Source organism: Rhipicephalus sanguineus, chromosome 6, assembly GCF_013339695.2.
Source record: "Rhipicephalus sanguineus isolate Rsan-2018 chromosome 6, BIME_Rsan_1.4, whole genome shotgun sequence".
NCBI lineage: Eukaryota > Metazoa > Arthropoda > Arachnida > Ixodida > Ixodidae > Rhipicephalus > Rhipicephalus sanguineus.
Window position 1 is genome coordinate 29,292,917 of NC_051181.1, and position 26,347 is coordinate 29,319,263.

Below are 26,347 nucleotides of genomic sequence, written 5' to 3' on the forward strand. Positions count from 1 at the left end.
CACACAAACACAAATAGAAACAAAACAAGATATTGTGAGCAAAAATTGCAAGTAAAAGTGCACTTCTTTATTGGCAACCATGAAGCAGGCAAGGCATATTCTTGAACAGATTTTCAATGCTGAAACGAGAAAGTAAACTGGTTGTCACTCAAATATTAATCGTCATGCGCATTTCAATAAAATATATATAACCATCAAATTTAGTAATCAAAAAGAATGCTCGAAACTTGCTACGCACAGTGCTGGGCAGTATCGAAGATACATGTATCTTAGATACTATCTTAGATACTCTATGGGTATCTCGTATCTGTATCATGATACGTCTTGAAAGACGAGTATCTGTATTTCCGATACATTCGATAATGTATCGTGTATCTTAAGATACAAGATACTTCTATCACAACACAACCGTGTGAAACAATAATCGCTGGCCAAGCTCCACTTCTCAAGCTGGTGGTGGTGCCACTAAGACATCTGAATAAGTCTAAGGACAGTGACATTATTTTATTTTTACGCTAGAGTCATCCCGTGAGGGTAGAAGATCAGGAAGAAAAGCACGCGTACGTCTACGCCCTGCCCAAGTACCTTTTGTTTTCTCGGTTTCTTTTCTTTTTAGTTGCGCCAATTCCGCGACACTTGCTCATGCCACTGTCCTGCACCGCGTACTCCACTGCGTGCGGTGTCTATCGTGCAAATTCTGATGTTGTTACAGTGTCGCTATTGAAGACATCTCTTGCGTCTTGCTCCGTAACGAAATGTGATGCGTACAAGAATGGGGTTGCTTTGCGTCGCATGGGTTTTACATATCAGCGTTTTGAAGGATCTCGTGGATGCAAGTTTCACTTGCATGCAATAAATAAACTCATATGCAAATAACATTCCAACAACTTTAGAACCACTGGTACTGATGCTATATCTAATAGAGCACACGTTTACCCGACAGAAAATATCTTGGCGTACCGTATTTTTCACTTCCATCTACATTTATTAAAAGAATTTATGAAATAATTTGATTAGTAGCACAAGCGCTTTCTTAGCTGTCATTTTGCATCACATACATTACCTAGGACTCTGCACTGTTTTTCCGGTCTGGTCACTGCAGTATATCTTTTGTAATGCGCTCCCAAAATAAGATTTCTGTTTTATTCTTGTGTTGCTTTATTTCTACTACTGTTTACACATTTACGCGTTGCCAAGGCTATCTTGAAAACAAATATAGTATTATGTGGGCGTGCCTTTAGTATACAGTACAAAATATTCTGCTTACCGCTTAATAAAATAGCGAAATTGAGTTAGCATTATAATAATGGAAATCATTAGGAGCCATCTTAAAGATGTTCGAAAGGGGATTCGAGAAACGTTGTTTTACTGAATGCTCCGTTTTACTCATGAGCGTCCTAACGAGCCGTTTCAGTCAATTTTCCATACGCACTGAATTTTCTATTGTCTCAACAGGTAAGTTGACGATACTTCATGCTCATAGCTATTGAGGGCGCCGTCTGTATTGTGTTTCTGTACTCATTAAATGCGAATGTTTGATATGCAACCACCTCTCTATATTTACTTATATTTGTTTTCCTGTTTTAGGCCTTCTTAAATATTTTTTGTATTACTAATCGCCACGTAATGGAAGCTATAAGCGGCAATAGCGTGAATAGCGGCGGTGTCCTGCGACGCTTTGTGCAACTATACAATACGTCTGAGACATTTCTGTGTTGCACATGTTCTCTCGTTGAAGAAAAATTGCTACAAGATTGCACGTTAGTGAGTATATCAACAAAGAATCCCTTACGCCAGCAGCTAAGTAGAACATGGAAATTCATTGCAGTTTTACGTTATCTACGTATACACACCAGGGGTCTCAAACTCAGCTTATAGCCGGCGGGCCACAGTCGCCAAATTCAGCTCCAAGGGCCGGGACAGTGAAGAAGGTGGGGTCGGAGAGAGTTTGAACAAAATGACGTTGCCATTTGAAAGGAAGCCTTTTCCATATCTCATATATAGGTCATTTCTGAAGAGCATCTGGAGTCAAGATTCGAGAAACATCAATACCGATGTACACAAGGAGTGAAATCTGGACGATGATTGAAATATAGTTCTTTTTCCACGGTTATGTTTCAGCACATGGTGACCACATGTTCATCACGAAAGAAATGCTTGAGACCAGTGACGTCTCCGTAGCTCACGAACATACTCATTTAGAAAATAAAAACAAATGGGACGGAGACAATCATGTGTGCCGGCCAGGCCGCTAGCGAACGGTCTCAAAACCTGTATGCACCATGCGTTCCTCCCCACCTTCTCCCAAAAAAAGAAAAAGTTGCTACCAGCGTTGTTGCTGCTGTACACCTGTCTGGATATACGGTATTATGCAAACTGTCTTTTACGGACAAAGTAAAAGTCCACACTGGTATTTGCGCCGTTGTGGGAAAGGCTTCTTATTGAAATTATTGTGATTATCCGGCAACCCGCTAGCTGGTCGGTAAGCTGAGCAGCGACTCCCATCAATTGCAAAAATGACAAGCAAGAACCGCTGTCAGCAAAGTGTATACAGTAAAAGCTCGTTAATTCGGATTTCTAGGGACCGGAAAAAATGTCCAAATTAACCGAATGTCCGAATTATCGAATGGTCGAAATAAACACAATAAATGCATGAGTTTTTCAACATACCTTTACTTAACAAAGTAATCGCGGATGCTTGTCTGTTTTCGAGCAGAAATTCGCGCGGACACAATTTTTCTGAGCCCTTCCAGGTGCTCAGCAGCTCGCATGATGTCTACAGTACCGCAAAAGTTCCACCCGTCATCCACGCTTTTCTAGGCTGTTGCTAGGGTTACGTCCAGACGTAACTGTAGTCACCGCTATCGTTACGTCCAGACTAAAGTCCCTAGATTTTTCCCTGTTGAAGAGCAGGGAAAATCTAGGGACTCTAGTCATGTGGCTTTCCACAAACGTGAGTACATTATTTTTCTGTTGCTCAGTGAAGGCCCTCTGCGCCCTTCGGGCGCGGCAACCTAATCGTGGCTTCGCCCTCGCTTCGCGAGTGCGGCCATTTCGCTAACGCTCAATGGCCGGTTGGCAGGGTCACGGTCACGCGCTACTGGCCGCTGTCGCGGCCACGCGCTGTTTAGCCCGCGCAGCCTGCCCCTTCGGGGCAGGCGGAGGTGTACGTAACCCAAGAGCCGCGTCGCGCTTCTCTGGCAACAGACTTCAGCAACACCTGACAAAAATAAAAAAAAGGAAGAATTTGCAGCAGCAGCGAGGTTCGAACCAACGTCCTCACAGTTCCGAGCACGACACGCTAGCCGCTGCGCCACTGAGGCCAATCGGTCCGGTAGGTCTAACGGGCTGTATTTGTATCGTCACGCTGGACGTAACTTTTAAGACTCGTTATTCTTACGTCCAGACGTAACTGCAACGGCTCCTGCCGTTACGTCTAGACGTAAGGCTAGACACTCCCTTTTGGTTGGCACTAATCCACGGGAAGATTGTTGATGTTCTTAAAGCAGCGTGGCTTTTGAACCTTTCCGATAACGAGAAGCGGCAAGCGCTCTGTTCCCGTCACGTTGGCGGATAAAAGTACGGTTACTCGTTCCTTGCTTCCTGCCGCCGATTGAAGAATCCCCTTTCATCACTCTTCATCACTTCTTGACGGGAGAGCCCGTTATTCAGAGCACGCAAAATTTCTACTTTGGTGGTGAAGTCCTTGGCCTCGTACTTGGGCCGCTTCGCCGGCGTTGCCATCGGCGGAGAGTGCGGTCGCACGAGAAGTCAGCACAAAAGCACCAGCAACGATCAAGCTAAAGGAGCCGTACTGAAACGTTCCTCGCTAAATCGGCGATCAACGATGCAGCACACCAACGGGAACAAAGCAACAAAACCCACACGCGAAAAAAAGGCAATCAACCAGTCTCAATCCAAGCCAAGTCGTTAATTGATGTCCATGGCGATGCTGCGTTTGAGCTTCACTTTTGTTCCGAATTGTTCTTTTTTCGTTTTCGAGCCTCGCCAGCGGCCCGAAAATCGCCGAATTATCCGATTTGCGGTCAAATCTGTCCGAAATAACGAGCGCCCAGTCTCATAGAGTGATGCGTATATTTACAGGGACCAGATGACGTGTCCGAATTAACCGATTTTCCGAATTAACGAGCTTTTACTGTAAAGAGTTGTCCTTTGAAGAAGCTAAAACAAGCCCCAATAAGTTGTCTTGGAAGGAAACTAATGTACTTTGAGCAAGAAGGGCAAAACTTTTGAGATACTAACAGACATTTCATTCAAGTGAAACAAAATAGGTCACAGTTAAGAAATTTTCGAGCAGACATTTTCGTGTATAGGCGTTTGCTGCTACAATATATGGATCTATAATAACAAATTTGAGAATGTATCGAAGTATCTTAAGATACAATTGCCAAGTATCGTATCGGATACAGTTATTGCAGCACTATCTTGTATCTGTATCTCCAATACTTCTTGCCTGAGTATCTTGTATCGTATAGCGATACAATTTCAAAGTATCTTTGCCGAGCCCTGGCTACGCAGATATTAAAATGCTGATTATTACAGTTACAAGATGTGTTAAAAAAAGTAATGAACCTTCTTCTTTCCCACATAAACTAATGAAATACTGGAGGCTTTCTTCAGTCAACATATAGACTGGACACACACGTGCATGCGTGAATTTTTTTGCCGCCAATGGAAGGCATCACCTGCTGGCAGTAAGTGTGACTTGCTGGTTCTATTGCTAGCAGTAAACCCATAACTGAGGACATGCTTGCCGGATTTCAGCTAGTTGTAAAATGACAGAACAAAATGAGCAGCGACATAGCATAAAATTTTGTCAAAAGCTTGGCGATACCCAAGCAGAACCATTCGCAAGATTCAACAGGCTTTCGGTGACGATTCCGTGAGCACCATTTGGATGAAGGAGTGGCACAACTACTTCAAAGATGGCCAGAAATCGGTGGACAGCAAACCGCTTTCAGACAGACTTTTGACAAGCCGAAAGTGGAATGTCATTTAGCAAGTGCAGACTTTGGGAATGAAAAACCGCTGCCTTACAGCAGCCTCAGAGCTTGCGAATGAGATAGGGGTAAGCATTGGATCAGTACATTAAATTTTGACCAACGATTTGGGTATGATGTGAGTGTTCGCAAGATTTGTACCATAACCGCTAACAACCGGGCGGAAGAAAAGCAACATCTGGAAAACATTCCTATCATTCATGAGGTTCCCTTCTCCCCCAACATCGCTCCATGTGATCTTTGGCTTTTTGCCAAGTTGACAACGCCGCTGAAAGGAACCAGACTTTAGTCAAGAGGTGACATCATGCGGAATGCGGTGGCCCGGCTCATCCTCATTCCTAAAGATACATTTCAATTCCCAAAGATTAGGGATGGGTGAATAGTGAATTTGAGGTTCGAAGCGAATCCGAAGCGAATAGTGATTTGGTCGAATATTTTCGAATCGAATAGTTCGAATAGTATTTACGACATATTATCGAGAAAAATGAGCATTTTTGTCATGACCCTTGCACAATATTTTTAAGGACTGGAACTAGGTATGAGTGAATGTCACTTTTTTGGTATGAAATGAAGTGGAAGCAGCCTTGAATAGTAGCAAGATTTGAGTAGTAGTAGGTTGCAAGTTTAAGTGGTGCAATACATAACAATTTAAAAATTACTATACTTAGTGCGTATAAGCCCATATGACATGCTTTTAAACTTAAAAAAATATGTACATTTAACTTTGAAGTGTGGCTTCGCGGCAGTGCAGATTTCCCCTGGATGAGTTGTTTCACGGCACAGCAACCAGACGCTGCAGTGAAATCACATTTACAGGGGGTTATGTGCGGTCAAATGTATATATATATTCGTTCATTTCGAATACTTCGAAATTTCGAATAATCTAAATTCATATCGAAGTGAATTTGAATACTGCAATATTCGTTCGAATATTCAAAATGCACGAATATTCGCCCTTCCCTGCCAAAGATGCATTTTGCACTTGGAGGATTGTGTTCATTACCATTGAAGGGGATTAGGGTTTTTGTACGTCCTAATCAATAAATGTACCGTACTTACTCGAATGTGACGTGACTTTTTTTCCAAATTTTTGCTACCTAAGGTCGACCCTCCTGTTACAATGGAGTATCAAAATCACTATTTTTTCTTCATGGACGCAATGAGAAGTCACCCCTCGCGTTACAGTTGTGGTTGCATTACAATAGAGTAAATACAGTATTCTGCTGACCAAAGGTATGATACTTTCTAACACACCTCTCATATATATTTCATTATGTGAACAAAGTGTGCATGCAGATAAGGTGTAACTCCCAATTTCTTTTTTGTAATGTATTTAATATTTACCAATTATATATTTGTTTCTGCATTAGTACACCTGCATTAAATATAGTAGGCATTCAGTTTATTCCTCATGTTCACCTGAACTATGAATGAGACAAGCTCTGAAAGTGGCATCTTCCTTCAGCACACAAGGCAAATGAAGTACTACATATAAAACCTATGTTTCTCTGAGATGTCAGGCATAAGAACAAGGCAGTCGCCAGGCAGATAGACATTAGGCACAGGTGGTTATTGAGGCGATGAGCCGAGTGCTATTTATTCACAGAAGGCTGCTGGTTTTACCACTTTGTCCATGACAGTTTCAACATTAATCTGCTGTACAACCCTCTCCGAAACTGAATAGGTAACGTTTGTGGGCCAGTGAATCGTAGGTCACTGGCCCACAATGCAGTAAATGTGAATCTGAGACTCAAGGCCACATCATGTATGATACTAGCACAGCAATCGACAACACCTACCAGATGTGCAGTGCAGTGAAACTTCAGATGACTTCAGCCGGCACGTGTATGCATGTGTGTCCCACCGGCCACTCTGAGGCACCCCGTTGCAGATGACTGTTGGCAACCAGCTGCATCAAAGGCAGTGAATGTGCATATTAAGGCACGAAATTCTAAGCTCAAGTCACCTAACGCCAACTCCAAAAGCAGTACGTTTCCAACCCACAAATACGCATACTCTCTTACCTTGACATGATAGACCCACACTGCTCCCAGTGTGGGTCCACAGCCTCTTTGCATTATATTACCCGGGACTGTAAGGAAGACCCCCTTTCACCAGATCTCCTGGCCACTCCCTTGTCTGAAGTGTGGGAAGCAATATATGTCACCATATGGTCACCATATCAAGATTACCTAGTCCGTATGTTGGAGGTCGTCCAGAATAGAGCAGCAAGATTCATCCCTGGCAGCTATGACTATCATTCAGGCATTATCCTAATAAAACGAGACCTTGCATTTCAGTCACTGAGAGAACGCCACACCATTTGCTCTTTTATGTCTGTTTCACAGGTACATTTACAGTAATAAATTTCACCGTTTTCCACTTAATTCTCCTGTGCGCACATCCCAACGACTTCACAATGCATGTAGTTTTATGCGCATTCATGGTCACATGCAGGAATTTAACTCATCATCACTACTTCGAGCCATTGCACATTGGAACGATCTTCCAGATCACATTGTATCCATGCCTAATCGTGAAACTTTCTGTGATAACCTGATTTCGGTGCACTCTAGTATTGTATAATGTTGTTGCACCTTGCTGTTTGCAATCTTTGTTTTATTCTTTTTTTTCCTTTTTTTGCTTTTTGTCTGTATTTATCTTTATTGTTGTTTTGTAAATATTGATGCCCCCCCTTACTCGATGCCCTTGAATGGGTCTGTAAGGCGTATTGAATAAATAAATAAATGACCCGAGCCTGGAGGTTCAACTTCGGGCCATCAAAAGAGTTGGTGGCTGCAAGGCAATCCCTGGTAGCTATCTATCCCTCACTGAGCCAAATTGACTGAATCTTCTTCTCTGGTTTCTTCATAAATGGCTCATTATCAGGTTTAAAGGCTTACAGAAGAAAGCGATAACCATAAGAATAGTAAATGCGGAAAAAAAATGCAAGTGCCAACAAGTTGCCAAAACATGGCTTAATAATTACACTCGAAATAACATTGACTTTGGCGACACGGAGGAGAGGACGCAACAATGTTTACCTGAAATGTCCAACTCACCTCATCTGTCTTACAGATATTGAGATTCACAAATAAGGCACCGTGATAATCCTCTGCCAGGAAAGAACATTCATGGTGAAGCGATGTGGTGATGATTTATGTGCAAAAGTGCTTCAATAAAACTTCCCGTTGGGCGAGTTGGTGTTGCATCACATAGGACATTTCTTAGCGCAAAAGTTTAGCACTCGCCCTTAGCACTGTGTTCGTCTTCTTTTCTTTCCACTTTTACACGAAAAATGTCGCATGTGGTGCAAAAGTAGTGAGTATGAAATCACTAAAAATGAAAGCAATTGATCAGGCTAGTTGGTGGTTATAATTTGTTTCTTCTTCACTGTATATTAAGTAGGGGTGTGCGAATATTCGAAATTTCGAAAATTTTTCTAATAGTGTTTGCTATTCGATTCGATTCGCACTGGAATTTTACTATTCGAACTTCCCAAAAACAAATACAGTCAACGTCCGATTGGAAGTGGTCCCTAGATTTTCAATATGCTTCACCTCATCACACCCTGGTATTGCGGCAAATGCTGCCTTTCAAGCTATGCTACGGTCGCAAATGTATTAACTCAAGAAAACGCTAGTTCCAACATGGAGATGAAAGATGTGGAAGAGGTGGGGGCTCAATTAATGCTGCTTTGAACCTGAAATTTGGGCAGGGAGTCCGAAAAATCGGAAGCCGAATCTTTTTAGCATCCAAAATTTCCAGATGTTCTTATATATCGACGTCTAGAGGCAGATTTGGAACTCCGGACTTGAAGGGAGCACACCCTTGTCCGACACATCAGTTGGGTTTCCACAGAAGTTGGAAGAGGAGGAGAGGCTGAGGAAATGGCATTTTGCCTATCACGTGTAAAGTGTTGTTGGCAACACTTTGGTTGCACCAAATCATGTACATAAATACAATTCGGCCTCTACATTGCCTCCTTTTTGATAAGACAACTATGAAACACCACCCCGCCAGTGCTTCATCAGCCTAGTAAAAAAGAAACACTTTCATGTTGCTATCTCATAAGAATATGCTTAGGAATCCTCTTTAAGTTTTTTTTCCTGCAATTTCACTCCGAAGTATTCGAAAAGTATTTTAGAAATATTTTAGAAATATTAAAAAATATTCGATTCGATTCGCACTCACACTTCAATATTTGAATTCGCTTCGCACCCAAAATTTTGCTATTCGCACAGCTCTAATATTAAGACAAGAACGCGAACACAGTGACGACATACACTGCTGCCTCGCTCTGTTTTTAATGCATGGCGCAAAAAGAAACTACGACACTGCAGCTGCAATGCGCCTTCCTCATTTCACCACCACAAAACAAGGCAGGCTGTGTGATTTTACCTCAATAATTTCGTATCTGTCCAACTTAGTGAAAGCTGCAATTGAAGGAAGCGAACAAGGCTAAAATTTGTCCGAACAGCATCTCTGCTGGAGGGCAAGCATTGCGCTTGGTTCATCCATCCACACTGCCACGAAACCGGCGAAAAGGCGACACTATCAAAAGCTTTTTACTGCACAAGAAACGGACAAAAGAAGACAGAACGTCCTTTTGTTCTTTTTGCATCTGTGTTTTGTAAAAAACTTTTTGAAGATGAACTTCCACCAACTAGCCCAACCAGGGTTGCCAGGTTTAACTACTTTGCCCTAACTTGGCTACTTTTTTAGCCCAGTGGCGGCAGAAAAAACGTCTTGGCTACTTTTTGGCTACTCTATTGTTCCCTTTATTTGAACCAAATGATCAATACCTGAAGTCGCAGCCACTGATGTTCGAGTATGCACTGTCAAAAGAAGGCGGTCAAGGCGCGTTTCCCCCTTCTAAAACTGAAAATGGCACTTGAACTACACAAAAGAAAAAGCTTTTGGATGGGTGGCTGGGACTCGGGGTAAACTGGGGCCTCACCTTGCATGCCAACAACTGCTAAACCTAAGTTTAAACTATAATGAAAACACTGGGCTACAAGCGGTGCTTGTCGTAATAGTAGCAGCAGGAACTGGACAGGCGCGGGCAGCGTTGCAGCAAGAACACGGGCTAGGCAGCTCCAGCTCGTGCCTCGCGCAGGGCTGGCGATGTGGCTGCAGCGCTGGACATTCCTCTTCACTACAATTCATCCCCCGTCGGAAAGGAGCCATCCTGCCGACTCACGGTGAACTTATTACGAGCGGATCGTAATAGGGCTTCAGACGCTGTACGTGAACAGTTTCACGACCCCGAAAGCGTTGGTCCGTAGATGGTGTGACTGGTTCGACGATATAGTTCACAGGTGACGTCTGCGCAACAACACGGTAGGGTCCCTGATACTTGGAAACCAGCTTGAAGGAGAGACCAGTAGGGACAGCTGGAACCCAAAGCCACACAAGGGAGTCCGGAAGAAAGTGAGGATACGGGTGGTCATCGTCGCGCCGAGATTTTTGTCTCCATTGGTCGACAGTTGTGAACGACCGGGCGAGCTGACGGCATTCCTCGGCATGGCGGGCAACTTCAGAGATGGGTGTAGATTCGGAGGCATCGGGTCGGTACGGCAGAATGGTATCGAGTGTGGTCGAGGGTTCTCGGCCATATACGAGGAAAAATGGCGAAAAGCCTGTAGTCGCCTGTGGAGCAGTGTTGTAGGCATACGTCACAAAGGGCAAAATTAGGTCCCAGTCAGAGTGATCTGAGGCAACATACTTAGAGATCATGGCGCCAAGGGTGCGGTTGAATCTTTCCGTCAAGCCATTAGTTTGAGGATGGTAGGCGGTAGTAGTACGATGAACGATATGACATTCGGCAAGGAGTGCGTTCACGACTTCGAATTGTAGGGAAGAGGAATGTCCAGCACTGCAGTACTTCCTCTAGCCTGCTGAGATGTGTGGGAAAATCTGGTGAAAATATAACTACGTCATCTAAGTAGCAGAGGCACGTTTTCCACTTAAGACCACGCAAAAGATTGTCCATCATCCGCTCAAATGTTGCGGGCGCGTTGCAAAGACCAAAAGGCATGACACGGAATTCGTAAAGACCATCAGGTGTGACGAAAGCCGTTTTAGGTTGGTTGTCAGGTGCCATGGGGACTTGCCAATAGCCGCTCCATAAGTCGATAGAAGAGAAGAACTCCGCGCCTTAGAGGCAGTCAAGGGCGTCGTCAATTCTCGGTAAGGGGTAAATGTCTTTTCGAGTTATCTTGTTAAGGCGACGGTAATCAACGCAGAAGCCAAGTGACCCATCCTTCTTCTTAACAAGAACAACTGTTCGAAGGCTGGATGACGCCGCGCTTCAGCATGTCAGCTACTTGGTCGTCGATAACCTGGCGCTCTTTCGCGGACACACGATAGGGTCTTTGTCGCAGTGGCGCATTGGTACCCGTGTCGATGCAGTGACTTACAGCTGACGTGCGGCCGAGGGAAGCATGCTGGCAGTCGAAGGAAGAGCGGAACTTGTCGAGGAGGCGTAGAAGCTGGGCGCGTTGAGAAACGGTTAGCATGTCGGCGATGGAGCTGCTCAGTACGTCAGGCGTAGCAGTCTGCTGCGAGGAATCACAGGACACTCCGCCGACTTCGTGTTCGGCGGTAGAACCGGTTGGCAGGTCAATGATGGTAGAAGGGTCGACACTGTGGACACGCCCGACGCACTCGCCACGAAGCAGTGTTAAAGGACATGACTGCAGGTTCGAGACGAGCAGTCTGCTGACGCCGTGACGAATTTCCAATACAGCAAAAGGCAGCGGGGAGCATTTGCGACAGGCGAAAATGGCAGATGGCGTAAAAAGGGCGCTCGACTCGGCGATGCTGTTGCAGGACACCGTGGCAAGGGCAAAAGAGTGCGGCGGTATTGAAACGTCTTCCGCAACAAATAGTTTGTCCTCGGTTTCAGGAGCGTCAAATAACGGGGCGTCGCAAAGCACTTCAAATACCACCTCAGCGCGAGAGCAGTCGATGACGGCCTTATTAGCGGAGAGAAAGTCCCATCCCAAAATGAGGTCGTGGGAGCACGAATGCAGCACTAACAATTCGACGACATACAGCAGGCCATTAATCACAACGCGAGCAGTACATGCAGCGGCCGGCGTGATGTGATCTGCGCTGGCGGTACGAAGAGATATGTTCAATAGTGGCGTCGTAACTTTTTTTAGCAAGCGGCAGAGTTTGGCACTCATAACTGAAACTGCGGCACCAGTGTCGACAAGGGCGAGTGCAGCGACGCCGTCCACAGATACATCAATAACATTTGTTGGTGAAGGGAGAGGTCTTGGTCGTTTCGCGGGTGACGCAGTTCCTGCCTCTGGAACTGCGGCAATTAGTTTTCCTGCTCCGGCGTGGATGAACGACGACGCATCGGCGATAGCGAGCGGCGTCGAGGCGATGGCGAGCGGCGGTTAACAGGAGGGCGGTGTAAGAAGACATCTGGCCGGGGTTCTGAGATGCTGAGAACGGTGGGCGCGGTGACACATACGGGTCAGAATCGAAGCTCTGGTGGTAGGGAGGTACGCGCCGACGGCAATATCGCGCGACGTGGCCAGGCAGGCCACACGCAAAACAAATCGGTCAGTTGTCGAGAGTGCGCCATTGGCCACTACTCTGTGGGTACCTTGCCTGATCGAAGCGGGGAGTTGGTCGCACTGGAACGGCTGAGGGTAATGACGCAAACGTCTGAGGCGGTGGCCGTGCGGCAACTTCAGCATAGCTGAGAGGCGCATTTACCCCGGCACCTCCACCAAAATATAATGAAAACACTGGGCTACAAGCGGTGCTTGTCGTAATAGTAGCAGCAGGAACTGGACAGGCGCGGGCAGCGTTGCAGCAAGAACACGGGCTAGGCAGCTCCAGCTCGTGCCTCGCGCAGGGCTGGCGATGTGGCTGCAGCGCTGGACATTCCTCTTCACTACAAAACCATTTTGAAAGCGAATAGGACGATCGAAAGTGCTCTGCATCCATGGCACTCTGCACTCATCCGACGAACTGCTTTGTCATTTCGCAGGATTGGGTACACACTATGAGTCAGGAACACAAATGTTCGGACTTCATCATCCCGCAAAATATGATGTCAGAATTAACTACAAGTTATGCTTCAATCCCAGCAACTGTTATTTTGAGTACACTCATGCCTTACTTAATTTTATTGTCACAATAATGCTGCTACTTCTGGTCTCGAAAAATGTGTAGAGAATGCGTCATTTTTGCAACAGCGCAGAAACTTCATCCTGCATGAAACCATTTTTAAAAGCAACAATTTATGCTTAAATCTTGGCAATTCTGATCTTGAAGGGTTCATGCTGTATTTGTTTACATTTTCACCAAAAGCCTCTTGAATTTAGTTGTTTAAATAAAAACGTCGCAGCTGTTTTCCCACACGCACAACTACTTTTGGCTACTTTTAGTGCCCTTGGCTCAAGTTGGCTATTTTTGACTAGTTTATCCTTTTTTTTGCTATTTTTCGTCATTTTGACCTGGCAACCCTGAACCCAACTTGGTGTTCTATGACAATGTTGAACAGAGACAAGAGTGAAAAAGTGCCTGTAATGAACAAGCAGCACGAGGTTCAGAGCATAGCATGCCATCGTCACCGCTAATCCAGCCTGCCATGACACACACGGGGTGTAGGCCAACACACCTCGTAGCACTCAGAAAACCCAGTAATATAACCATAACTGGGGTTTTACGAGCCAAATCCATAATATGATCCTGTTTTTGTGCCTCAAAACTCTAGATAACCTGCGGTGTTCTGCCAGACACAGATGCCCAACAGATATGAGTTTACACAATGGTAAGTCGACTCGTCAACCCCACCAATAATCTCAAATGAAATTTTAAAAAAATACTCGCAAGCATATTCCAAATCCCGAAATTCGTTTTTGTATTTGTTGGACTGGGTCCAACAAATTCCCATGTCCGAAGCATAAACACCTTACGTGACCATGTGCATGCCACCAGCAGAGATCTATCACGTAGTTCGCTCATGTGTCACGAGCTCCAGAAAGCATCCAGGCTTCAGCCTGCAGAAATCTCAGTGCATGACGTCACAAGTGAAAACTTGGTCACACTGCAGTCACCGCTGCCGCACCACCCATTGAGAAACTTTGAACTTGCATATCCCTGTGCAGTCGCTTGTTTTTTTGGCATGGGGAATGGCAGTGGCAGCCCTCTTGAATGCTGCTATGGATGAGCAATAAAAGTTCTTTTTTTTGGCCTGAAGCACTCATAGCAATGATCAAGCACAACAGTGGCACGTCGCCTGGCCTGGGCATCAGCCCCGGTTAATCTATGCGTTGCCTAGCTCTGCAACCAACCCTCACTTCCGCACGGTAGATAACAAAACTTTCACTGGTGGCTCCGCAACCGCTGGCACCTGAAGCGCATGCGGTGTGTGCGAGGACAGTTGAAGACAAGAAAGTGGAGGGCCAGGGAGGCTTTTCCATTGACTATCGTGCACCCCAAACAAATCGCCGCTGTTCACTGTAAGGAGTGCCACTGCCCATAGGAACAGCCGCTCTCCCATCACCGATCGATGCTTAAAAAATGGCACGCGTCGCTGTTATAGGAGCATTCAACCGCTGATTGGTGAGAGAGCCACTCTGCCATCAATCAACAGGAGCATTCCTGATGGTGAACAGGAACTTGGTAAATGTAAAAAATTAAAGAAAAAAAAGTTTTTTATTTTCTTCAAGACCAGCGTGCCGAATAATTGTATGCTATGTTTAGAGCCCGAAAGCAAGTGTAATGTTGAAACCATGCCACAGCGTCCCCTTTTCCTCGTTTTTCCCACCGTTACTGGTAGCACTAGCTTTGAGTCGACATCCCCCTCCACTTCGGATTTCAAATTTAGATAAAATGGTTTGACCTACAATTGTGCAAATACGTTACAATACGCCACTCACCTCATTGATGAAGAGTGAGAGGCTCTGGTAGTAACCCCGGCACTCCCACGTCTCATTGTGCGTGCCAGACTCAAACGTCACCAGTCGTTTCATTGGACTAGAGCAGCTCTGAAAAAACAAGAGAAGCATCCACTGGATGTCCTGGTGGCCATAAGGCCCTTGGAAAATAATGTTGCAGGCCATTCAAGCTGACAATTGACAGCTGCCAGTCCGTGCCAGAGAGTGTGACTTACTTATGAATGACGAATAGATTAGACAAGACATTACCTTCGGTTTGGACATGCTGCAGTAACTCATAGCACTCCACACGGGATGCATCTATGAGGTACTGCACTTGCATTTATCATTACTTCAACATGATCGTGCACCAGACGTAATAGTGCCGTCTCACATAAAAGCTTTTGTTGGGTAGACTCCACCAAACTTTTTATTTTATTTCGTTTCAGTCTACATGTGACGGTTGTTTTTCACTAACCTTTCTATTTTACCCAGCTTGAACTCTTTCAACATTGGTACAAACATCTGCTTTTTTACCTGATCTCAGTGATAGTAGCAACAGACAGAAGCCTAGGGCACAGCAATGTATGCACCGAAAGGCTGGCTGCACAGCATTCAGTGCTAGTCATTCGGTGGCATTGTGAAGATGCTTGAAATCCTGATTCTTTCGTGTATCGTTGTTTGTATATCCATTGATGTGTGGCAAGCAATGCCAACATGCCAAAAAAAATGGCCTTGGTCTTGACAGAATTGCAGTGCTCAAAAGTAAGTGAGTACAAGGTTCTAACCACTACAAGGTTCTAAGAGTTCAAAGTTGCAAAACTTTCCCATACATACACCTCTGATGAGACGAGTTGATCAGCCCAAATTATCCGGAGACTTGAAGTAAACAATTACTGTCACTTCACTTTACTTAATGCATGTATGTAAGCAGTTCAAGCCAATAAAACATATTATATATGGAAGTGCACTATACCATAAATTATTACCAAGAAGGACCGTCGTGAAACCTAGATACACATTGAATCTCACACCTGTAGATTCATGAGTCATATTTGCCCATGTCTAGCACTATAACAACTGCAACAGTGACCAGTTTTTGGAGCCAAGTTCCTGACTTGTAAACAGTTTGATTTACTTTTTTTATATTTATATATAGATAAAGATTTTGTAGAAACGCTGAGACAATCATCATTATGCTTCCTATGGCTGTAGAAATTAGCTTTGCAAATTGCAACAAACTTAATTCAAACTCATGCAGTGGTTGCCTAAGGAATGTTCATGTGTTGCACATACACAATTACAAAAGTAGGGGAATTTTCCGAGGGGCTCGTTTTCTGTATTATACACAACTAATGAAACCCACAGACAATTAAGTCAAGGAAGGCATAGAGGTTTCTTAACTTTTTGTGGTTTCTTAACTCTACTGTAATGATTCTCACTTAAATTGAAAGAATTTAAAGTGGACGAAAAATTACCTTTTCCGTCCATGGGATCCGAACCCACTACCTTCGAATTACGCATCCTACTTTCGTACATTCATAGTGAGGGCTTCGTCCCGGCAGACTTGATGCCATAGGTAGCATGCAAGGGTTTATTGGTCAGCCGCCACCTCGTTCGAAGATCACGTGCCTCGTGACGCCCTATGGCTAAATAAAGAGTTGCACAGCATGCCAGTTGCACAGCGAAACGGCCATTCACCGATACACCGGTCATACAGCTAAGCCTTAATGCTCTGTCGCCCACAGCTGGCACGAAGCGACGCCTCTTACGTGTATCAAAGGGCTCGTTGCGCGCTTTGATTACAAACCGACATAGAGCAGTGGCAAACCAACATGTATGAAAACTGCGCCACATTATCGCCAACGTGCCATGAGCCATGAATAAAGCACCAAGCTGCCCGTTAATGTCACTTGAACTGGTCTGAACGCACATGCGCATGGATTACCAGCACTACACACGTTCTGTCACCACGGGTCAGCAAATCGTGCAAGTTTCTTGGTGCGCACTAGACGACGAGTCTTCAGTGCTGCTACCACGTGGGTCTCTCGCTACATGCAGACACCCGATGTGCAGATGCGGCATGCGATGGCTTCGTTAAATGTAAAATGCAATGTAAATTTGCTTGTCTGAATAAATAAATTAGTTGCTAATGGGGGTAAAACGCGAGCGGGTTGCATTCGTTCTGGCCACTTGTGGAACCCAGTTTAAGAACCCATGCGATAGAGCATCGAACGTGTAATTAGAAGGTTGTGAGTAGGGATCCCACCGACAGAAAGGGCGATTTTTTGTCCACTTTAACTTCTTTCAATATCAAAGTCAATATTTACTGAGTTTTATTATTCTCAGTTTAATTTGTCTACAGTAATAAATTCCTGAAACAAGTATTTCGTGCCTTTACCATGCTTGCAATTTTTTTTCTCAAAAGCCCTTTTACTGCAAAGGGGAATAATATATGCCCATAAGATGGCATTTCATTTGTTTTTTGTTTCATTTCATTTCATTTGTTCTTTGTCGGAAATATTCTGGCCAAGAAGTGCACCGTTTTTTCACTAGGTGCACTCAAAGTGGAGATATTGCAAAATCAGCAGAAAGGTACTTTTTATGGTTGACATTTGTATACTTTTTTACATAAAGAAGTTCTTTTCAGAAAACTCACTTAAATACCACTGTACTGGGTCCAAAACCTGCGCCTAGAGTAAATTTCATCAAAATCGGATATGGTGACTGAGACCTTGTGTTCACTCTTATCTGGATTCACCCAGGTGTTAACTGTGATATTATTGGCTTTAGTGAAGTTAGGAGAACTGGAGAAGCATACACAGTCGTGACTGATGGGCATGTTTTTTGCTACAGAGGACTCGCTGAGAAGAGGGAGTATGGCGTGACGTTGTTTTGAGTTCACAAAGACATTGTGGGCAGCATGCATTGCGACAAAGCTAAACACAAGATATACTAAATTGAAAGTAGTACTACAAGGCATAGAAATAGGAAGTATAACCCAGAAAAGCCTTAACGAAGAAACAAAAATGAAATATATTTCATAATGTGCACGTATCCAAGCATAATAGAGGACATAGAAGTGATGGGCAATGTAAAATGAAGTCGTAGGTTAGTGAGAGTGTGGATCACCTTCAGCCTAAAAAGAATAAGAACAAGATTAGTCCCTATAATACAGAAGCACAGACCGCCCAAGATGTGGTCAGGGTAAAAATATACAGGATTGCCCTTGAAAACAAGCATGATGCTTTGGAACAAGGAGATGAAGACAACGTGAATGGAATGAACGCAGCCCTAACTAAACTGATTTGAAAACAAGAAATTGAATCCTTCTAAAAAGACAGGGCGTGCAACCACGGACACATGAAAGAAGTCAGGACACCACAAACGCCGACTAACAACTGAAGAGACGCACAACGGCTGAAAAGAAAGAAGGCACGAAAACTTATCTGCGCATGCCCATGCAACAGGCGAACCTATCAATCTGGCACGCGTGGCGGTCTACGTGGAAGATAACTGTTAAGGCATTTGATTTCATCTTTATGCAAGTTAATCGACGGTTGGCTCACGCATGCGCTACCACTATTCTCGATATGCCATGCTTCAATCATCAGGTGCGTTTCTTCATTTCTATGCCGGTACAACACTGCGCATTCATCGAATTTTGGCGTGCACTTACAATCTCAACAATGTAAAGATAGATTAGAAGGTGAGCCTCCTGTTAGCGATCCCTTATGTTCCAACAATCTCTGGTTAATGCATCGGCCCGTCTGTCCTACGTAGAAGCGGCCGCAGCTGAAAGCGACCTTATACACCACGCTCGTAAGGTAATCGATGAATTTGTTGGTGTGCTTTACGAAACAAATATCGGTCCGCTTCTTGTCTTTTACTCGCTCATTCTTCCTCTGCACAGTGGCACAAATCTTACCTAGCTTATTGGCAGCCGTGAAAACAACATTAACGCCGTATCTGCTTCCTACTTTCTTTAGCCTGTGAGATACGCGATGAATGTACGGTATACCTACCACACGTTTCTTCCTATCGCTTTCTGCAACCATGCTCGGACTTAACACAATAGACTTCTTTAAACGTTCAGCGACCGTGGCCACTGCATCACGAGGATACCCTACATCTACAAGACGCGTAACCTGTGCGTTAAAGCTATCACTCATTTTGTGCTCACACGACTTGGTGAGGGCTGACTTAAGGCAAGACATGGCGATGCCGTTTTTTACAACCTTCGAGTGCTTCGACGAAAAATTTAACAGCGGTTTCGAAGATCTAGGAGAATACTGCCAGCACACGTGGTTCTTCTGGAATGTTAAGGAAATGTCTAGAAATTGTATTCCATTATTCTGAGGCACCTCTTTAGTAAAGCTCAGCCCTCCTCCATTTAATTCAAATTTTTCGCTCACGGAAGTTACCACCTTTCCAAAGTCCTCACCACTACAAAAAATCAAGGAATCGTCCACATAACGAAAAACCTTAATAACCGAATTACCTAAGGCGCCTTCCAAAAGATTGTCAATCTTGCTAAGGTATAAATCACTAAGAACCGGAGCAACCTTAGAACCAATACATATCCCTGATTTCTGCACATAAACGCCTTCCTTCCAACCTACCAGCGTCGACTTTAAATACATGGAAAGGATTTCTAGAAATGCCCCGGTAGAAACACCACATTTTTCGATGAAAACCGTCTGGTGCTCTTGTTCGTTAATACATTCATTAACACATTTTAACAAGTCCTTATGCGGCAAAGAATAATATAGGTCTTCAATATCCATACTAAAAGCTTTACAACAGCCGGGGTTCTCCTCTGAGAGGAACTGAACTAACGCCTGAGAATTACGCATGCGAAAAGGGTCTGAAAAACTCAAAGAGGTTAAGCAGTTCTGCAAATAACTAGATACAGCGACTTGCCAGGTGCCTTGCTCTGAAACGATTGCTCGAAACGGAATCTCGTTCTTATGTGTTTTGGCTGAAAAAAACAATTCTAAAGTAAGTGATTTAGCCTTCTTGACATTACAAGCTATTCTCTCAAGATTATGTCTTAACAAAAGGTCGACAGCATGTTGCCTAACTACCGATGGCTTAAGTTTTACCGTCCCAAAATTCTTTTCTATGGTTGTTAATGCTTTTTCTGAGAACAAACTGTCCGGCATAATTACAAAATACCCTTCCTTATCTGAAATTACTGGCCTCAGTTTCTTTTCGACACAGTAATTAACCAAAGGCCGGACAGGATCAGAACACTTGAGATGCATATTAGAACCCTTGATGCTAGCAACGCAGTCTGAAATGCAGTGGGAACGCTCTTCTTCAGGAACAAGTCTAGTGATTGTACGCGGCAAACTTAAAACGTCTATTGGTTTCAGGTTCGGCTTAAAACAGTATTTAGGACCTAAGGCTAGGGTTTTGCCGTGACTATCATCTAAGGCAGCTCCTACAAGGACTAGCAGGTTATTTTGTGGTGAAACAGTAGAAATAATCTTCCTCTTACATGATAGAAGTTCTCGAAGTTTTACCCTCCATATGAATTCCGCATGCTGGTTAGCTACCCTCATCCAGTCGGCGTACATCTGCTTCTGGCGCCGATCGTCACGCGAAGTCGAGCAACGGACCTTGAGGCATTCCTGGTAAAATCTCACTTGACGCCATGATTCCGCGGTCAATATGGCACATATCCTCCTAGCATGTCCGGTAGATGGTTGCAGAAAGCCGCACAAATGTTGAACTCCAACTGGGCAAACTCTATTCTTAGAAAACCATGAAAAAGTTCTAGCACGAACCAAGCAAATAGCAATTAAAGAAGCCAAAGAGGCAGGATTGTTCAGATAAGTAGGGGAACACAGAAAAGGGCTCAGAGTACTAGTGCAGCCGTTGTGCGTCTCTTCAGTTGTTAGTCGACGTTTGTGGTGTCCTGACTTCTTTCTTGTGTCCGTGGTTGCACGCCCTGTCTTTTTAGAAGGAATACTTACCAACTAGCTCAGCTCTATGTTATTCTAAGAAATCGAAGTTGCAAGTAAAGTACCAAGACAAGAAGTAAGCAAGCCCTCTCAAACCACCAAAAACTTCATAAAGAATTGACAACACATGAAAGTACCTGCTACGAGAGATCAAATGGAATTTGCTGAACTGTCAACGTTTTGAGAATCAGTGATGTATAGAATGACAACATACAGGCAGCCTCGGCCAGTCTACGTCCGAGTCAGAGAAAGTTCCATGCAAAAAACATTGCTGATCCCTCTGTCATAGGAATCGGCATAACACGAAAGTGAAATGTGTCTTCACAGACTTAGTTGAGTGTTTGTTGTGGACTGTTTCGGCACAAGGACGAAGGAATGAATGCTAGAGCAACATACTGTAATGTCACATGAAGAACGGCAAGCAGCTCGAAACTCACGACGTGCTGCACGAGCAGAAAGGACGCATGGAAAGAACATACACAGGATGAGTGCAAACTAATTGTCACAGATGTAACTTATTTGCGTGTGAGCAGCGCGCTCCTTTCGCAAAAGCGGCTGCTGCGGTGAGCGAAGTGACCTTCGTGCTCTCTGTAACTTCAACGCATACATGCGGTGAGAGCACAGGACATACAAACCACCCCCCATCACGAGATAAGTGCACGCGCACGAGCGATCATGCCCTGATGAGGCGTGTGCGCATCGCAACGCAAGGGACAACGACCTTTAAAGCGCGTTTTGAGCCCTTCACGCCATCTCACTAGTGATAATGAAAACGCGCTGAGGTGCCACCGATCTCTGAGTACCGCCAACGGTAAATGGTGGTGCATCATATTTGCATAGCGTAAATGCGGCAATTTCTTTTCTTGTGGGGCTCCATGTCCGACATGTGTCTGAGTGGTGCGCTTTCTCACACACGCCATGTCCCCGTCCATGAGATAGCAAGGCTAGACTGAATGTAGACTTAACAGCTTGAGCTTCACAAAGACAATGTGCACGCAAAGAGAAGTTCATGAAAGAAGGGCAAAAGCAGAAGAGGGGAGGCAGGAACAATAAGCAGCGGCGTGCGCCATTTCAGACATGCAACACGAAACGTTTTTATCGCTGGCGCCATAACACAACCCAAAATTATTCATTTTTTTTCCGCACTGTTTAAATTGAACAAAGGTGCTCTGCAATGTTGGCATTGGCTCGCAATCAATAACTTTTGGGGCATTCTCTATAAAACAGATCAAAAATGATTAATTTTCCATCTCATTTTTCGAAAAAAGGTTCGTTAAATCGGGACAGATCACAAAATTTGTTTCATTATTTTGAGTTGTCAAAGCATTGGACCCTATGGGCATCTGAGGGGGTATCTTTATTAAATTGGGACTTTCATTAAATCGAGTTTTAACTGTATATAAACAGCATGAAACCACCAGTATAGGTGGTTTCACTGCAATGGAGGGTGCTATACCATGAATACATCTATCCAGGGGTAATCTGCACTGCCGTGAAGCCCCACTTCCAGGTTAAATGAACAAACTGCCCTCATATCGATTCAAAATCTTGCGATACCGGCTTATATGCTCTGAGCATAGTAAATTTTAAAACGTAACATGTTTTACAGGTTATCACTTGCATTCTACCGAAAGTCGAATCCTGCTACTATTCAAAGTTGCCTCCACTTCCCTTTGAACCACAAAGAATGACATTTGCACATGGCTTGTTTCAACTTTAAAATATATTGTGCAGGTGAGTTGGGTCATGACAAATATGCTCATTTTTCTTAATAATATGTGACATATACTATTGGATTTTGATTAGAAATTATTCGACCAAATCACTATTCGCTTCGAACCTAAAACTTACTATTCGCACAAGCCTAGTGCCAGCTTTGACGCACAGGTTACGTGTCTTTTAGAAGTAGCTTATCCTCGTGTTGCAGTGGCCACTGTCGCCGAACATTTAAAAAAGTCTGTTTTGTTAAGTCCGAGCATGGTTGCAGAAAGCAATAGGAAGAAACGTGTTGTAGGTATTCCTTACATTCATCGCGTATCTCACATGCTAAAGGAAGTGGGAAGTAGACACGGCGTTGATGTTGTTTTTACAGCTGCCGATAAGCTCGGTAAGATTTGTGCCACTGTGCAGGGGAAGAATGAGCGAGTAAAAGACAAGAAGCGGACCGATATTTGTTTCGTAAAACACATCCAACAAATTCACTGACTGCTGTACAAGTGTGGTGTACAAGGTCCCTTTTAGCTGCGGCTGCTTCTAGGTAGGACAGATGGGCCACGGTGTTAACCAGAGACTATTGGAAAATAAGAGATCGCTAACCGGAGGCTCATCTTTTAATCTATCATAGAGCAGGTAGCGCAAAAAATACAGACACAAGCCAGGAACATAAACATGAGACGAGCGCTATCATATCGTTTACGTATTTTTAGCGCTACCTGCTCTATGATGCATTCTTACAAACTTGCCCAGATTTCGGTTCTCGTAAGCATAATTTCTAATCTATCTTTACATTGTCGAGAGTGTAAGTGCACACCAAAATTCGATGAATGTGCAGTTTTGTACCACCACAGGAATGAAGAAGCACATGTAATGATGGAGGCATGGCATATCGATTATAGTGGTAGCTCATGCATGAGTAAACCATTGGTTAACTTGCATAAACAAGAAATCAAATGCCTTAACAGTTATCGTTCACGTAGACCCCCACGCGTGCCGGATTGATAGCTTCGCCTGTTGCATGGGCATGCGCAGATAAGTTTTCGTGCCTTCTTTCTTTTCTGCTACTGTGTACCTCTTCACTTGTTAGTTGATGTTTGTGGCACCTTCACTTCTTTCTTGTGTCTATGTTTGCACGTCCTGTCTTTTAGAATGACTGTATAACCATTGGTTTCATCAAGAATGGAGGGGATTTTACATTTTAGAAGCTTATGACACTGTATATCAGAGCTGTGTGAATAGCAAAATTCTGAGTGCGAAGTGAATTCGAATACATTTTTATTACTTCAAAGCTAAATTACAGAAAAAATGTTGCACAGGATCCCTAAGCATATTCTTATGATAAATGCAACATGAAAGCGTTTCTTTTGGCTAGGTTGGTGAAGCGCTAGAGGGTGGAGGGGTGGTCTTCTCTAGTTGTCTTATCAAGAATGAGGCAATGCAGAGGCCGAATTGTATTTTATTTACGTGATTTGGTGCAACCAATGTGGTGTCGACAACACTTTACACGTGAAAGAAAAAGACAATATTTCCTCAACCTCTCCTCCTCCTCCAACTTCTGTGGAGGCCCAACTGATGTGGCGGACAAGACAGCGCTCCCTTTGAGTCTGGAGTTCCTAATAAGAACATCTGAAATTTAGACACTGAAACTCTTCGGCAGCATATTTTTCGGACTCTCTGCCCAAATTTCCCGTTCGAAATGGCATTAATTAAAGCCCCCACTTCCGCCGTGTCTATCATCTCGTAGGCTCGAGCCAGTGCTTTCGTGAGTTGATCCGTCTGCGGCTGTAGCAGAGTCCGAATGCAGCTTTGCCGCAATGCCACGGTGTCATGGGGTGAAGCATATTGAAAATCTGAAGAGGCCACTATCATGGCGCAGTGCGGCGATGTCTTTACGGATAAGCACCAGAAATGCACAGAGGCGTGATGGCGGCAGCCAGCAAACGCGCCCAACCCTTATGATAAGCGTCTTCAGCTAACTGCTCAGTAGTGTATGTGGCCTAGCGCAGTGGTGTGCGTATAACTCAAATGCGCCACGCCGCCGTTCATGCTGCCTCTTTGTGCGAGACCGCTAAGTGCGCTACACAGACGCGTTGCCTTCATAGATGAAAGCAGCTTGCCATCACCGTGCCCATGTGCGGTCAGGAACGGAGTGGGCATTAAGAACACTGTCATGACAAACGCGTGCGTACGGTACAGCATGCGCCCCGGCAGTGATGGCGTCAGCTTAGTTGGCGATGTGCTGCCCACAACGAGGAACGATCGGCTTCATGAGGCAGCAAATGTTACGTATCGGCGGAGATTCGGCAATGCGGCGCACACGCATGCATCGGGGAAAGGCGGATGAGTCGTCTGCTCTTCTGCCACAGTCTTTGTCCCGTGTCATCGTTTCCAAACGCTCCATGCGAGAGAGCCGTAATCTAATAAGGGGGGACATGGCTTGTGGAGGCCAAAAAATCATCAAAGAAAAAAATGTTTTTTAAATTATATTATTGACATCCACAGCTGTTATTTCGCATGTAAAGCCTAAGAGAAGTCTCATAAGATCAGTATTTCATCTGCAGTTTAGATCTGTGCAACGAATACGAGCTGAACGTTAAATGTTTTCGGGTCATTTATTTAGCTTGTCGGAGTCATATCTCATGATCTAGAACAGCTAGAGCTGTAAATACTTTTTTAACATAAAGCCCAAGCTGTGTATCACAAAGTGCTGAGAGCAGAATTCTAATTTTCTGCTCATCGATTTTTTAAAATCGATTTTGTTTTTTCTTTACGGTAGTCATGGTACAAACATTGAATTTCGATCATCTGCAGAATGACTACTTATGATCCGATCCGAAAACTATTTGCAGCGTTGTACTTATTGCATATAGTAGTATCTAGCTATCTGATAATATTCACTTTCTGCTGAACGGCTTTTCTCCTATTGTCTCCGGAAACAATAGAGAGGCAGCTTTGTGTATCTCGTAAACCAGTTTGCTTACAAGAAAAATTATTGTATATTTGAAATCAGCATGAAAAACCAAACAAGTCTATTTAATTTCATCAAGTTTGGACATAAGATACAGAAAATATCTCCACGCACCATGTCCCCCCTTAAATGCTTTGCTGGTATCAGCGGTGCTCATCTTGAGACGCAAATTTCCTATTGGCGGTTGGCACATACATCCTTAAGCGGGGCTCGCAGCAGGTACCGAGTGTATTCACGAGAGCCTGGGCACGCACCAAAATGCCTGATAAATGTACGGGGAGGTATTAAAGCTATTTCGGATATGGCTGTCGCGATTTGACCGCTTGAGCGGAATAAAAAAGCATGAATTTGTTTTTTCGATGGCTACCATTTTGGAGGCATGTGACCTACACAGTATTAATGGCAATGGCAAGCATAAATATGCACAAAGTGTTCTGGCTGTCTTGTCGTTACCATATGGATCCCACCGATTACTATGGCAACGTGAACTGTGCCGCTTCGTTCAGGCGATGTTCTGGCACAGGTCCAACGTTTTTGTGCTGCACATTTGCAACGCTTTACGTTTGGTGGATTCATAGGATTGCCCAAGTTAACCGGGATGGAGCCGAATAAGCCCTCAGTAAGGATACTTTGATGCCATTAAATCATGCATATGCTCATCAGAACAGAGGACAAGTGCAAAGTAGTCAATTTTCCTAATCAGCGAAGGTCAGATTAAGAAGGTTCTGCAGCATAAGCATTTCTTTATATTCTTCTTGAAACTTT

At 44.2% G+C, this 26,347-nt stretch overlaps 1 protein-coding gene across 1 annotated transcript in view; it reads right to left on the minus strand.

Annotated features, from left to right (window-relative positions):
* Nucleotides 1–41: 41 nt before the first annotated feature.
* The window catches only part of LOC119395666 (protein ABHD13), a 48,177-nt gene continuing 21,871 nt past the window's right edge, over nucleotides 42–26,347 (minus strand). The window contains exons 6-8 of the mRNA XM_037662656.2: nucleotides 14,933–15,040; nucleotides 6,821–6,930; nucleotides 42–119 (exon numbers count right to left, since the gene is read on the minus strand). Coding sequence (XP_037518584.1) covers nucleotides 6,844–6,930; nucleotides 14,933–15,040 — 195 coding nt within the window. The 3' untranslated portion in view covers nucleotides 42–119; nucleotides 6,821–6,843. The remainder of the gene's footprint in view (nucleotides 120–6,820; nucleotides 6,931–14,932; nucleotides 15,041–26,347) is intronic.